The 14,684-nt window shown below is 36.8% G+C and overlaps 1 protein-coding gene across 1 annotated transcript in view; it reads left to right on the forward strand.

Annotated features, from left to right (window-relative positions):
• Nucleotides 1-14,364, forward strand: part of LOC136843246 (uncharacterized) — a 58,142-nt gene extending 43,778 nt beyond the window's left edge. The window contains exons 2-3 of the mRNA XM_067111360.1: nucleotides 648-850; nucleotides 12,349-14,364. Of these exons, the coding sequence (XP_066967461.1) occupies nucleotides 648-850; nucleotides 12,349-12,489 (344 nt within the window). The 3' untranslated portion in view covers nucleotides 12,490-14,364. The remainder of the gene's footprint in view (nucleotides 1-647; nucleotides 851-12,348) is intronic.
• The last annotated feature ends 320 nt before the right edge of the window (nucleotides 14,365-14,684 follow it).

Consider the following 14,684-nt stretch of genomic DNA (forward strand, 5'->3'; position numbering starts at 1 on the left):
GTCAGATGTGAAACTGGTTGTCTCGCTTTAAACTAGGGTGATAGGAGGTTGTAGAGCATTAATCTTTGGGATTTTGCTGTGATATGTTGCCTGCCAAGTTGGGGTCTCCTTCCCTCGTGGAAAACCACTTTCTCTTGATTTTCCTACAGTGAAGTTATATACAAGCCAGGCTATGGCACAGGGTCTTGTGAGCCAGAGTATTGTATTTCCAAGCTATACAGGCAGTCACAGAAGTCGCCCACTCACATACATGACCAGGGAGCTGACATATCTAGTGGAAGAACACCAATCATGTTCTTTGGATAATACCTCCTAATCAAGGTGTGAATCTTCATGTGAAAGACATTGGTTTGTATTCTTATGGAAATAAGTTGAAAAATTGAGATAAATAACATTTTTCTAGTTACCAACAAATCCTGCATTAGTCCTTAGTGCCGGTAGAAAAACTTGAGTCAGAGTGGATTACCTTCCTTATCCTTCACATTCTAATACTAGTTAAATATGTACCTATTTCCAAGCTTCAACAACCAAACTAGCCTTCACTGAATGTAATCCCTATATAGTAATAGACTTCATATGCATGTTGAGGAATAATGCAAATTGTCTTGAATTTGCAGCATTATTTACCCTGATTTGATTATTTGCAGGTACAAAAATGGGTCATGGAGACGGGAGTGGTGAGGGATCTGGGGCCGGAAGTGGAGGTGACAGCCAGTCAGGCTCTGGAGGAGTTCTTTGGCAAGTCATCTGGTTGGTTTTACTATTGCTTGCTGGCATATGGGTCGCCGGGTTCTGCGCTTGGTGGTACATCATGCTTATCCCATTCACTGTGTGTTTCCAGCCTTTAGCGGTAAGAAACAAAGAAATTCAATTCTAAGCATTCTAGAGTGTTCATTTGTAAGCTCATTGCTGTATGTATATGTATATTTTTTCCCTTAGAGAAAACTGCCATTTAATGACATCCAGATTTTTTTTAAGGAATTAAGGCTGTAAACACCATTTCCCTTAATGGCCTCACACTGGTAGAGTAACCCTGTCCCTTGTGTTTGATAGAAGACTGGTAATAATTAGTTCTGTTTCAGAGAACTGCCACACAATCCTTTATTAAGTACTTAATATGGATGTTGTTATTTTGAGCCATTTATTTTTCTCTCCAGTGTATTGGAGAAGTTTTCTGAAATCCCCTAAAGATTAATGCACATAGCCTGTATTTGCTGAATCGATGGAGTAGCTTTTAAAAGGCATCAAAGCATTAGAGCAATTTTCTTAAATCCCTAGTATCATGGAGTACTTTTCTGAAATTTTCATTGTACTGAAGTAATTTTCTTAAATCCCATACTACCTGACAAATTTTTTAAAATACTGACTGCGCTGGAGCACTGCTCTTCATATCCCAATGCAAAGGAGCAGCATTCTATTATCCCAAAGCACTGAACATGGTTTATGAATTCAAAAATTGCTGGACAGCTCTTTTATATTTTCAATGCATAGGTGTAGTGTTTTTAATTCCACACCTAGAGAAAAAGAGACTACAGATCACATCACAAGTAACAGACAGTCAATAGACTCCCCACATCAAAATCAAGATATACCCAGATGAAAAGAAACTTCCGTACAGATAAAAATGGGGAGACGTAATCAACCCATCACCAGCACTTACTGCAACAAAAATTCATGGGGAAAAAAAAGGAGAAAACATATAGGTGTAATACATGTTTTATTAAACTCTGCAGTAAAACAAGAAAACAAAAGACAGCCTGATAAAAATTATAGGAGATTTCATAGTACAGTATTTAGAAATAAACATCTGCTGTAGAAACTCATGAGAAAGAATGCAAGAGTTTCAGCCATTTAATATATTATAAAGAAGAATATGTGTATTTTACAGATAATTACTAGACAAAATTCAAAATAAAGATCCAAAAAGTGAAATAATAAGGAAAAGGTTAAACTCCAGAATACTGAACTAATTATGAAAAATCATTTTTCATAATTAGTTATAATAAGTCAAAACAGTAAAACATCAACTTTTGTAAACCATAAAAATCTTACCACTCATATAAGACATTCATTAAGTATATAACCCAATGGAATGTAAATAAGTCTTACGATCAGATTACAGTGGGGAAATACAGCGCTTCCTCAAAGACTATGAGCCAAAAGAATTGTGTGTACAACATGTAAACAAAGTGGCACCATCAGTAGGCTACTATTTATCAGCAACAGCATCATGTGTGAGTACAGTAATACTAATTTTAAATTTTCTGCAATAAAGTTGTGAATACACAACTATACCAGTACCTTCTGCAGCCTTTTTTGTTAAGCAAATAAAAATTATACAAAATTTACAACTGTTAATACATAATCCCCAAGGGGGCCCCTTTTAATAGTTTATTTTAATCCCCATAACTGTATTTCGGATAACAATTTTATGTCACCAGGTCTTGCAGGAAGTGGATTTGAACAGATAATGTACTCAAATAATCTGTGCTCTCCCAATGACAATGAAACAAATACATAATTCTAACAAACACATGAGTCTTTTCCCGCAGAGTGTGTGTGTCACCATTAGTGCATCCAACATAGTAGATCATTTGAATGGAACACAAGTGACAGCCTATGCACTAGTCATTGTTCTCCAATTCTACTTTTACTTCTACAACTTATTTGTAATTACATTATTCATAAATCTGACTGGGAAATATACCAGTTACACACAAGACAAATCCCTCTTGTTTGAATATCAAAGAGATCACAGTGAAACTAATCATTTTATTCCAATTTTTTCCAAAATGCTGCGGTTAAAGCCGTACACCATTTCAAAACACAACCTAAAAATAAAGTTCTTCGTGTCTGATACTCTTTCAGAATTAATAAAACAAAAACATTCAGCGAGAAGAAAATTAGTCTGAACAAAAGGTTCAACAAAACTGATAAATCACAACCTTAAAAAGAGGCTAAATTATTGAAAATTATTACAATACAGTACAGTATTAAGAGATATTGGTATACTACAATTGATAATACAACAAACACTGCAAAGTTTAGAAAAAAAAGTTATAGTACAGGGAAGAACAGCATGGGTACAATATGTATCAAACATCTCCAGCAGTACTCCTCTACTAAAAATTATGGAAGTACTCCAGGAAAATAATGGGATCTTTGTCAAATCACTAAGACGTGATGCATTAAAAATGGAGACAAGATGCTTGACTCCCAAGAAATAAGCAGCATATTAGGAGAAAATGTTGCCAATATGAGAAGCAATGAAAATCTAGAAAATTTTCATAAAATAACAACTAAATCTGAATCAAACTCACTAAATTTTGAAAAGAGAAGATATATACTGTTTTACAACAGAAAATTCTGTATGGAAGAATGACATTATGCCTTTTCAAGTTGTAACAAAGTCTAATGGTCATGTGTTTTTGTGAAGCTCAGAAATCTTATTTTAGTTCTTATCTGATTTTTTATGTTTTTGTTAATTTCCTCTATTTTTTGTGATAGTACTGTACTTCATATGGGTTTGGGTCTTTAATGCTGTATTCTTTTTGAGGTTTATTTTTATGTAACTTGTTTTCATGTTGTATTTTGTTTGTTTGTTGTATTTTACGTGTACAGTATATGTATACTTATTTTGTTTTCAATGAGTTTTTTGGATTATGATGCTTTACAAATAAGATTTTTAGCTGGATCAGTAAACCCTCAAGTTCAGCTTTTCTTATGGACAGTCCGGTTCTATCTTAAAGTATTTTTAGTTCTGTGTTGGATATTTTATGTGCATATTTAGATCTTGGATGGTGATTTTGACCACAGTTCGTGCTTGTTTGTTCATCACAGTTTGATTTTAAGTGATCGTTTGATCCACAGAATGCACATCTGCAGAATAGATGAAGTCTGTTCTTTTTGCATTGGTTGCCTTGCAATATTAGGCAAATAATCTTCATAGTAGACTAGATTTAAAATTACGCAGATGAAGGTCACAACTCAGAAAGGAAGATGTGTAGATGACTTCCCTTCCTTCTGTCTGGGATAGAACAGTGGAATCTATTCTCTCGCCTGTTGTTGAAGAAATAAGGAACCAATGACTGGTTGGCTAATTCAGGGCCACTAGGCAAGCAGTTCTGTTGAAAGCTAATAGATTGTTCAAAACTTTTGAAATTTGGGACAGTGAAGGAAATATGTATATCATCTTCCATTTTGTCAGTCTTTTAAGAATGTATCTCATGCAATTGCCTGAATGTCTGGATTCAGAGACAAACACAGTAAGTTGATGGTTCTAGCATGTGGCAAACTGGTCCACTTATGGATTGTGGAAGCATGTGAGAAATTACTGACTTGAGAGGAGCTCAACATGAGCCTAACCTCTTGATATAAGACGCTGTAGTCATATTGTGTAGGACCAATAAAATGTGGGTTTCCTTTTGGAGGTTTCAATTTTCTGAGATAAAGAGATTGCCAATAGCCCCAGGAAGCTGGTATGACTCCCTCAGAACAGGTGACCATCTTCCCCCTAACTGACAATCCTCCCAATGGCCTCCCCAACCTGTCTAGGAGGCATCTGTATGTATTATCACTTATACGAACAGTGGAGTCAGGTTACCCTGTTTGCCAGAGACCCCTTCCAGGGCCACAGAGTATCTTCCCAATCTGAGATGAAGATGATCACAAAGCCTTTCCCTGGCTTGTGAGAGCCAGACTGTGTTTAAATCCTACAGTCACAATATCAGGATTAGATCTACAGGTACCATGGACCCGAACTGTAACAGGCCCAGACTTCATTCCAGTTGTCATCTGGAAAAGCTGGGCTGTGCAAGGAATCTACTAAGTCCTTCCTAATTCTGGTTTGACAGCCATTGGGAAGAGACAGCTGGCCACAAAGAGTACCCCAACAAAGTCCCAGTCTCAGTAAAAGTCTGCTGGACATAAGGTGGGACATATTCCTGTTAAGAAACCTTTTGACTGAAGTCTTGTCAACTACCACTCTCAGGTTTCATCAGCACTCTTCTCTGGTGGCCACCAGTTAAAGTCCTTCATTCCTGAACTCCCATAAAATAAATATGGTATATACAAAAATTTATACAAACAATGTTTATTCAAACTTGATGGGCCAAGGGTCATCCTGTGTTCAGAGGAATGCTTCTTGGGGATGCTGAAGAGTGGTGACAAATAAGGCCATCTTTCTCTATGGCCCCCTTTTGAAATGGATATGGTTTTTGGAAAAAACTACTTTAGAGGAGGGGGATGGTGAGACCATCTCTACCCCAGCCGATTGAAAATTAAACTGTGTCCCCCAAGGGGAGGACTTCCATTCTCCACCTGTCCCCTTCCTTGGAATATGGAGTCCAGGAGTTGATTTTTGTTTTTCCTGGTAGGAGTGTCTTCTGCTTTGAAAGGGGTGCTGATGCTATTGTTGTCCATTTTTCTGTTGTTGGAGGGATCCTGTACTAGTGACTGGAGGTTTGTAGGGCTCTGATTCTTGCTAAGCTTTCTTAGGCTAATGAAGAGGAAACTCTCAAGGATATTGTTTCCCAGATTCCCCTTTTTCAAGGACAGTATATATTGTGCAGTTCTGTTGTTGGGCTCATTCAATGAGTTGTGTGACAGACTGTTCAAAAAGGGTCCCAACAGATAGGGGAAGAATGCAATAGAGAGGTTACATTTGGGAGCGAAATGTTGGAGCCCACCAATGCTTCCTTTCAAGACTTTATGCGACACTCCTGAAAGTCATAGAGTGCTCCTAATAAGGTCTACATAAGTGTTTTGGCTACTGCAGTGAACATCATTCTGGTAGGCTTAAGACTGGAAGCTCTTTAATAGGTGGAACCTAGGATAAAATTCAACCGTGGCTTTCCTGAGGTTTTTCTTATGGGTCCCGTATTGCTGGGTAGCCATGTCCAATGGGAGCTTTTTCCTCTCATAAGGAAGGACAAATGTTGCTCATTCCTTTGTAGCATTATCAGATACTGAGATGGTGGAGACAAATGGCTTTATTTCTGCCATAAATTTTCATTTCCAAGTCATCGCAAAATTCTGAAATTCTGTCTTCACAATATTGATTGTTTCAAAAGAGAAGAGACAGAAGGCTGATGCCTCCCAGAGAGGTTATTGGTTTTGTAAAATTGTTGTTGCAATATATTTGCCTTTAAATTGGAGAAAGGTTGCTTTTAAGGTTTTCATTAATATGGTTGCTTCCATTTGGCTTTCATTGTTATATTATTAGGCAGGATAACCATCTCATTCAACGGTTTCTGAATTCGTATTGAAGGAGGGACCTAGTGTCTGGGCTTAGGTTTTTTTTTATTACGTGTTCCCATGACCTAAGATTTTTGGTGAGAAACTTATCTCTGTCCAGGCAGACTGCAGCTTCTCAATCCTCTAGTTTAAAGGGTGAGAAATTTTTACGTATCTCACCTGATTCCATATCCAGGACAGATTTGAATTCCTCTTTGGAATCATGGATATCATCTCTTATATGCTGATGCTCAGTAACAAAGAAATCCTCAAAGAAGTTACACTCTTGTGGGGTCATCCTTGATACTGTTCATGATTTCCTCCTGGAATTTTGAAAGTACAGTACTGCAAGTGAAATTTTCCCATCAGAGAAGCCTGCATGAACTGATGAGCCATGGCAGTTGTATCACCACTGCTTGGCGGTATAGAAAGTACAGCAAACTGAATTCCCTATTAGGGAAGTGGAATTTTCCAATCAGGGAAGCCTGCACGAACTGACAATGTAGAACGTACAGCAGTAGAATTTCCTATCGGAGAAGCCTGCTTGAACTGATTGAGCCAAGGCAGTTGTATCATCACTGCCTGGCAACATGGTAAGTACAGCAAGTGGAATTTTCCTATCAGGGAAGCCTGCATGAACTGTTTGAGACAAGCCAGTCATATCACCACTGCCTGGCAGTATAAAAGTCCAGGATAAATCACTACCCCCTAGAAGGTACAGACACTTCAGGTGGAGTTGGGTGGACCCTACCAGGTTCCCCTCAATACAAGATTGCTGCTTGGGAAAGGCAAGATGCTCACTTGAAGTATCTCTCTCATGTAAAGCAGGAGACTATTCCCTAGGTATTCCAGATTCAGAAGGGAAATTTCAGTGGCTATATCCACTTCATGGCGGGTATCAGTGACCTCTCTCCCAAGGAAAGACTCTTCATCTCCATCGGAGGAGTTGAAGTGGGAGTTCCTAGAATCCACTGCTTTCGGAGTATTAGCCCAAATGTGGATTTGCTCAGAGAGGGATGGAAGCACACTGCCTAGTTCTGCTGGAACGATGTACAGTAGTCCCCTTATTCCGTACTCGTATTGACCTTTAACTCATTGAGACCTTAGAAATGAGCTCTTTCATCATTTAAACTTGCTGCCAGAAGCATGTTGCATATTTCACACGTCCAACAACCAAACAAATTCTCTTTTATTCCTTCAGGGGCTAGCTCATGGCAGGTAGTTATGAGCCATTTCCACAGGTGAAATGCTGACTAAGCAATCGCTGTGGCACAGGTAATGTGTAGGTCATGTGTAATAGTAACCCAGTAGCGATAAAAGCGACAAGTGTAATAAAAACTATCTAGTGTTAGCTACTTATATCACTGTGTAGGGAGCAAACACTTCAAATTAACACAGGCCTACATGGCTACAAGTACAGTCATGTCCATGTTAGGAAACATGATCACTGGGTCATATCGATAAAATAGCAGTAATGTATTGAAATATTAATTCACAATTACTACAGTAACCTTGCCTTAAAGGATTTACTTACAAATGCTTCTTAACTCAATTAAGACAAAACTAAAGGGATAACCATACTGTATATTTCTACACATTTCATAACCTTTGATTACCCTGTCTTATTCCCAAGCACCAAGCAAAGGTTGTGTAGCCTATAGGCTTCGTTAGTTGGTAGTAGGTCCTTAGCTTAGGCAGGGGATCCGTTCAGCGCCGCGCCGTAAGCACTGTTAACTTGGTGTCTATTCATGCCATTAGCGTCATCAACTGCGCTTACGGTGCCGTAACTTGATGCAACAGCAAGTTATGCCGCTGTTAAACGATGTTAACGATGCTGAAAAGGTGCCATAAGATCAAATCCGCCTTAAGTTGGTGTCGCTGTAAGTTGGTGACACACTGTACTGACATAAATAAAATCAATAACTATTGGAATTATCATAACAAATATACAAAATCAGTATGCATCTCTGCCCAGCTTCTCAGTTCACTATGTATGCCTCTGGTGTTGGTGTGTTGTGTACGTATGTACAGTGTCAGTGTGAACTTCGCATTTCTTTTTTTTTGAATTGTGCCCTAAGATGCCTCCTAAGTGTCCTGCTTCTTCTATGGCATCTCGACAAGAGCCTGAGCGCCAGAGGAAGATCTTGACCTATCAGGAGAAGGTAGACATTATTGTAATGTTGAGAGATGGGAAAATCATGCAGAAGTAGCGGCCCATTATGGCGTGACAGAAAGTGCTGTCTCCTTCGTCAAGAAGAAATACAAAGATGGTAGAATCCTTGCAGGGGCCCTTGGTGGAGAAGAACTTGATGGAGCAGGATTTTGAAGTATTTAAAGGTCTACACCAAATTCTGAGGAAAGCCAAGGAGCTGCATACAATGATAGAGGCATGGGATGATTCTAAGGAAAGCTGCACTAATTTTTCTAATTGCCTCAATGCTCTCATGAAGACCTATTATAACACCTTTGTGAGAATGTATAAGTACCCGACATGATGGTGCCTCCCAAAATCCCTGACAAACCACCTCCTGAAGAAGGGTAAGAGGTGCCCCCATATTTGTGTTCTCATGATTCGCAGACTCACCAATTCACAGGATTTTCTGTGGAATGCATCTATAAATTATTCACAGAAATTTCAGCAATTCGCGGACTTTTTTGTTGGGAAATATTCACTAATTAGTTTATTTTTATGTTATTTTCATGACTAAATACATTTTTTTATGATAAAATGATTTACTAATTTTCAAATATTAAGATTAATAATAATAATAGTAGTAATAATAATAATAATAATACTATCATCCTGAAACACTTATATATCATCATCTTAATATAATTTCAATAGTACTTTAACAATTTTAATATTTCAATACTATCAATTCTGAGCATCTATCCTCACTTTAATGAGGTTAGGTCCATCCTGAATGGAGGGGAGAAAACCAGTTTCTCTCTCTCTCTCTCTGTGAGTTATGTACTATTTAATCTTATTTAATCGTAGATGGACCTAACCTCATTAAAGCGAGGATAGATGCTCAGAATTGATAGTATTGAAATATTAAAATTGTTAAAGTACTATTGAAATTATATTAAGATGATGATATATAAGTGTTTCAGGATGATAGTATAAGCATTTTTAGAGGGTACATTTTATGATAAAATAATGATTTACAGTACATACTAATTTTCAAATGATAATATTAAGTTTAATAAGATTAAATAATACTGTAACATTAAATAAAAATAATCTCTCTCTCTCTCTCTCTCTCTCTCTCTCTCTCTCTCTCTCTCTCTCTCTCTCTCTCTCTCTCTCTCTCTCTCTCTTTTAGATGAGAGAATTTTTCCGACGTAATATGTACGTATGTTTCTTTTGTATGATAAATAAATGATTTACCTAATAAATACTAATTTTCAAATATTAAGATTAATAAGGTTAAATAATAATAATAATATATTTTCCATGCCTTTGCGTAGTAAATTTTTTAACATTTTAAACAAACAAATAGTGATTCCCAGTCTTTTTATCCTCGACTTGAGAAAGGAGCGGGTAGGGTAAATGCCAGTTTACTTGGCAGTTTGACGTATTGGCCAGAGGGGAAGAAGTGATGCCCTCAGAAGCTCAAGGATTTCAATCTTTTGATATCGTAAGGAGTTATTCTTCTCTCTCTCTCTCTCTCTCTCTCTCTCTCTCTCTCTCTCTCTCTCTCTCTCTCTCTCTCTCTCTCTCTCTCTCTCTCTCTCTCTCTCTCTCTCTTTTGCCCCAGCCAGCCTTGTTGAATGTAAGTTAAAGTGGTAACTGACTGTCTGCTGTGGCTGGAAGGCTTGTAAGTATGTATGTATTTTTAAGGGTACTAATGTTCAAGATGACTTTGAAATTATATTAATAATATAATTACAAAGATTAATACAGTAATAGGATACTAATTTAAGGTATATTTGATGTAGGATGATACCTTAAGTATACATTTGGTATTTGAACTTTCAAGATAGGCAGTTACAGTATAAGCATTTTTAGAGGTGGGGGGGTAGCAAGTATTTGCTCTGGAACGCAATCCCCGTGAATATGGGGGGTTTACTGTAACTCCTTTGCTTTGTTGTGCAGTCATTCATTCATTCATCAGACTGCACACCTAATTTCATCATCATCGTCATCATCATCATCATCGTCATCATCATCATCATCATCTTCAGTCAACATTGATCACTGGTGAGTACATTACCCATATGATTTATGTAATCTTAATATTAAATATTTTTAATGTGCATATGTATTTTTGTTTCTCTCTCTCTCTCTCTCTCTCTCTCTCTCTCTCTCTCTCTTGTGAATTACATACCAATGTTTCCCCTGTAAAAGAAAATGGGACGGCCTGAATAGTACTGTATGAAAGAAAATGTGCATGCCTGAATAGAGTATAGGGGAACTTGATGTAGTTTTCACATGTAGCTGTAAGCCATATATATTTTTAAGGGTAGTAAGCCATATATATTTTTAAGGGTAATGTCGTAAGATGACTTTGAAATTATATTAAAGTGTTTTAGGATGATAGTTTAAGGTATATTTGGTGTTTGAACTATTAAAATAGGCAGTTATAAGCATTTTGAGAGGGGGAGGGGAGTCTTTGGTGTTTGAACTATTAAAATAGGCAGTTATAAGCATTTTGAGAGGGGGAGGGGGGTCTTTGGTGTTTGAACTATTAAAATAGGCAGTTATAAGCATTTTTAGAGGGACACATCAAGTATTCATGAATTAGCTATTCACAGGTGGTTGTGGTCCCTATCCCCCTCAGATACCAGCGGGTGACTGTATTATATTCAATATATGAAAGAAGTAAAATTAATTCAGGATGGATCCCCTCCATTCAGGGGGCACTACATGGGGAGGTGTAGTATTGCTACCTTTAAAAATGCAGCTGCCCAGGGAGATACACCTGAATATAAACTTACCTTCAGTGCCTTTAATGTCGTCACCTCATCAAGATCAGACCCAGCATTGAGGGCAAGGTTTGACAATTAGGCTGAACAGCATGCCCTCAAACTCCACCCTCCATAAAAGCTTTAAGAGCAGAATTTTCCTGATTCCTAATCATTTTAGTCTTCATGATAAATTCCCTTTTGATAGAAGAAAAAATTAAATTGTTTCTAAGGGAAAATGAAGGCCCGACTGCTGTTTGTTAGGTAAGCAGCTTAGGTACAAGGCTTCAAAGGGCCTTGGTGGGTAGTGTTATCAAAGTTTTGGGATATTGCCTCTCAGCTACCATTCTCTAAGCCCCTCAGTGAAAAGTTAAGTATATCTTAGTTTTACCAGACCACTGAGCTGATTAACAGCTCTCCTAGGGCAGGCCCGAAGGATTAGACTTATTTTACGTGGCTAAGAACCAATTGGTTACTTAGCAACGGGACCTACAGCTTATTGTGGAATCTGAACCACATTATAGCGCGAAATGAATTTCTATCACCAAAAATAAATTCCTCTAACTCTTCATTAGCCGGTCTGGGGAATTGAACTCCGGCCCATCGAGTGACAGTCTGAAGCTCAACCGACTCGGCCAACGAAGGGCTAAGCCCCTCAGTGATATCAACTTGTTATGGATCTGGGCAGTTAACCCTGGAGGCTGATTGATTATGCCTAAATTACTAACACTGTACTGCACTGTACAGTACTACTGCTATCTTGTGGTTCCTTCATAAGCTATCACACTTATGTAGTATTGTTTGTGCTGAAAATGTAACTAATCAAGTAATTATTTAAAGTTTCCTTTGATTATAGTTCACTGCCTTTTTTTGTAATTAACATTAAGGGTGCAAACAGTGAACACTAAGAAACTAAATTTCAAATTATGCTGGGTTATGTCTGATTTTCTGTAAAAATCTTATGTTGAAATTTATAAAAACCTTTTCCCTATTGTGCAGCATTTGAATAGTGTGCCCTCAGTTAAGATTTTTTTATAGATACTGTACACCTTTTTGTATCAAGGTGCAGTATTTAATGATAAACTTAAGGTATAATTCTTTATGTAAGTGATAGTTTCACTAGGTTTCTAATAAATGATAGTTATTGAGACCTGTTATGATGGTGGATTTTGAGTTTATAATTCACAAGTATTTTCATCTTCACAGGCTGTAACTGATATCCTGTTGCGTGGTACACAACTCACTTATTTTTGTACCAAAAACATGATGGAGGCAAATACATTTGGAGAAGCTTGGGCTACAGCAGGTACAACAGTGCCACCGACCGTGCTTGTTGTTCAGAGTTGAGTACAAGGAAGGAAATTTAGCCTAGATGGATGGCCCGAGTTATTTTTCTTGTTTTTCATGCTTTGATTTGTTTTTAGTTGAGGTTTGTACATATATTCATTGAAATGTGAATATGTACATAATTTTGATTGTAAGTATTTGTTCACTGCTATGAATGTGCCAATATATCTACTGTATTTATCAAGGAGGTACTTTCAAAACTCCAGTTTCTTTGCAAAGATCATTGGGAATTGAGCACTGCAAATCTTAAGTCATCCTTCTTGAATCGTGGGAAGTGGGTATGTATTTAATCATTGTTTACTACTTCAGTGTCAGAAGTGATTTTGGCTAAAAATTTGAAGACATATTAGCCCAATCTTTTATTTAATAATAATGTGCACAAATGAAAGATGCTAAAAAGGCCCTTATATGAATGTTCCATTGTTAATAAGCCCAAAGTACAGTACTTTATTGGAAAGGCAATAAAGATGGAATTTTCTGTGATGAAAATTTGGAGATTTGCCCATCAACTAGGGAGTGATATGAGTAAGAAGACTAGTCTCTTTTATTTGGTTGCAAAAACAAATCAGTCACGGGGAACCTTTGCTTATTTGAATATTCTGTGGACCTAAAAAGGTCCGGGTATTAGATTGTCTTTAATCAAAAAAATAAATTAGTTTGCAAGAGTATTCTTCTTAGGGTGAATATTGTTATGAACAAAAACTGTATTATGTAATATACCATAGATATTTTTTATTGACATTTGCAATAACTAGGTTAGTAAATGTAAAGCTTATTAAAAACTGAGATTTGTATTTATACAGTGATAGTAATTTATAAGGCATAAAATTTTGTTATGGGAATGATTGTTATTGTTCAGGTTTTGAATATATTTTGCTTATTAAGCTCTTTACTCTCACCTGAAGGCATTTCACAAAGCCAGCATAGTTTTAGTCCACATATTTGAGGAAAGTTTTCACTGCCATATAGCATTTGCAATAGGTAGAACAGTACAGTACAGTGCTCGAAGAGATGGCTTGACAAATTGTGTTGTAGATGATTTTAAATGTATCTTACACTGTAGATGTAGATGTATTAAGGTACTGTAGTTTAAACAGCAGATCATGTCCAGTGATGGTTGTCATTGATTAGGTTAGGATAACCAACCATGGCATCAGTCAATGCCTTTTTTTTTTTTTTTTTTTTTCGTTACTGATAAGTCACAGAGCACTGAATTCAAAATGTTACAACTAATAAGATCACTTAGCACATTACGAGAATTTCAAAAGCCCAACCTTGTTTTTTTTTATTTCAGGTATATCTAGTGCAGTTGGCTGAAAAGTCATATTGTTTACCAAGATTCTTTATTTTTACAGGATGTAGACAAGAAAATAAAACCATACTAAGACCTTAGTTGTCATGAAGAAGATTCATATTACAGCTCACAGTAAAATTTCAAATCCACTGTAGAACCTACAGTCAGAGTATTCATCAGGATCTTAGGCAAGGTTGCTGTATTTTTACATACTGTAATGTTAAAAAGTTTATATTTTTAAAATTCTACTTACCATGTGGTTTTATTTTCTTTCCTTGAATGAATGTGTCTGTTTTCCCAACTAATGCAGTGTTCTTCTGTATGCAGTACAGTTTGTTAATTGTCCTTTTCAAGTAGATACAATTTTGGTGCTTTTTCTGTACAACTTACATTTTTAAGAAGTTTTAATTTAGTACCTTTATGCAACCAGCTATATATATTTAGATTGATATATAGTTCAGCTTATTCCATAAGCATCATGCAATGAGAGTCAAGTGGTAAAAAATCAAATTTTCAGTCTCAATCTCAAGAACCGTATTTTCACCGTATTTATAATTTTATAACAATAAAACTAATGATATGGTAGACTTTTATATTTCCTTTATTTAATATTTCATTTCAGACAAGCACCTCCATGATAATGTATGGAAATATTAGAATGTGTGTCAGGTGGCCTTGTGTTATTAGGTAGTGGAAGGCTTGTTTACTCAGGATATCTTCAACTTTGGCCCATTGGCTGAATGAGGGCAGTCTTATTAGGAGGCAAATAAATGATCCTAATGCAACCTTTGTCACCGACCAGTTGGGTTGCATTAGGATGCATGGGCATATTGTCCATGAGAAGCAAAGCCTTTACCCAATGTGTAGTAGTTCCAAGGTACTATGTCTGATGACACCCCAT

This window comes from Macrobrachium rosenbergii, chromosome 11 (assembly GCF_040412425.1).
Source record: "Macrobrachium rosenbergii isolate ZJJX-2024 chromosome 11, ASM4041242v1, whole genome shotgun sequence".
Taxonomy (NCBI): Eukaryota; Metazoa; Arthropoda; class Malacostraca; order Decapoda; family Palaemonidae; genus Macrobrachium; species Macrobrachium rosenbergii.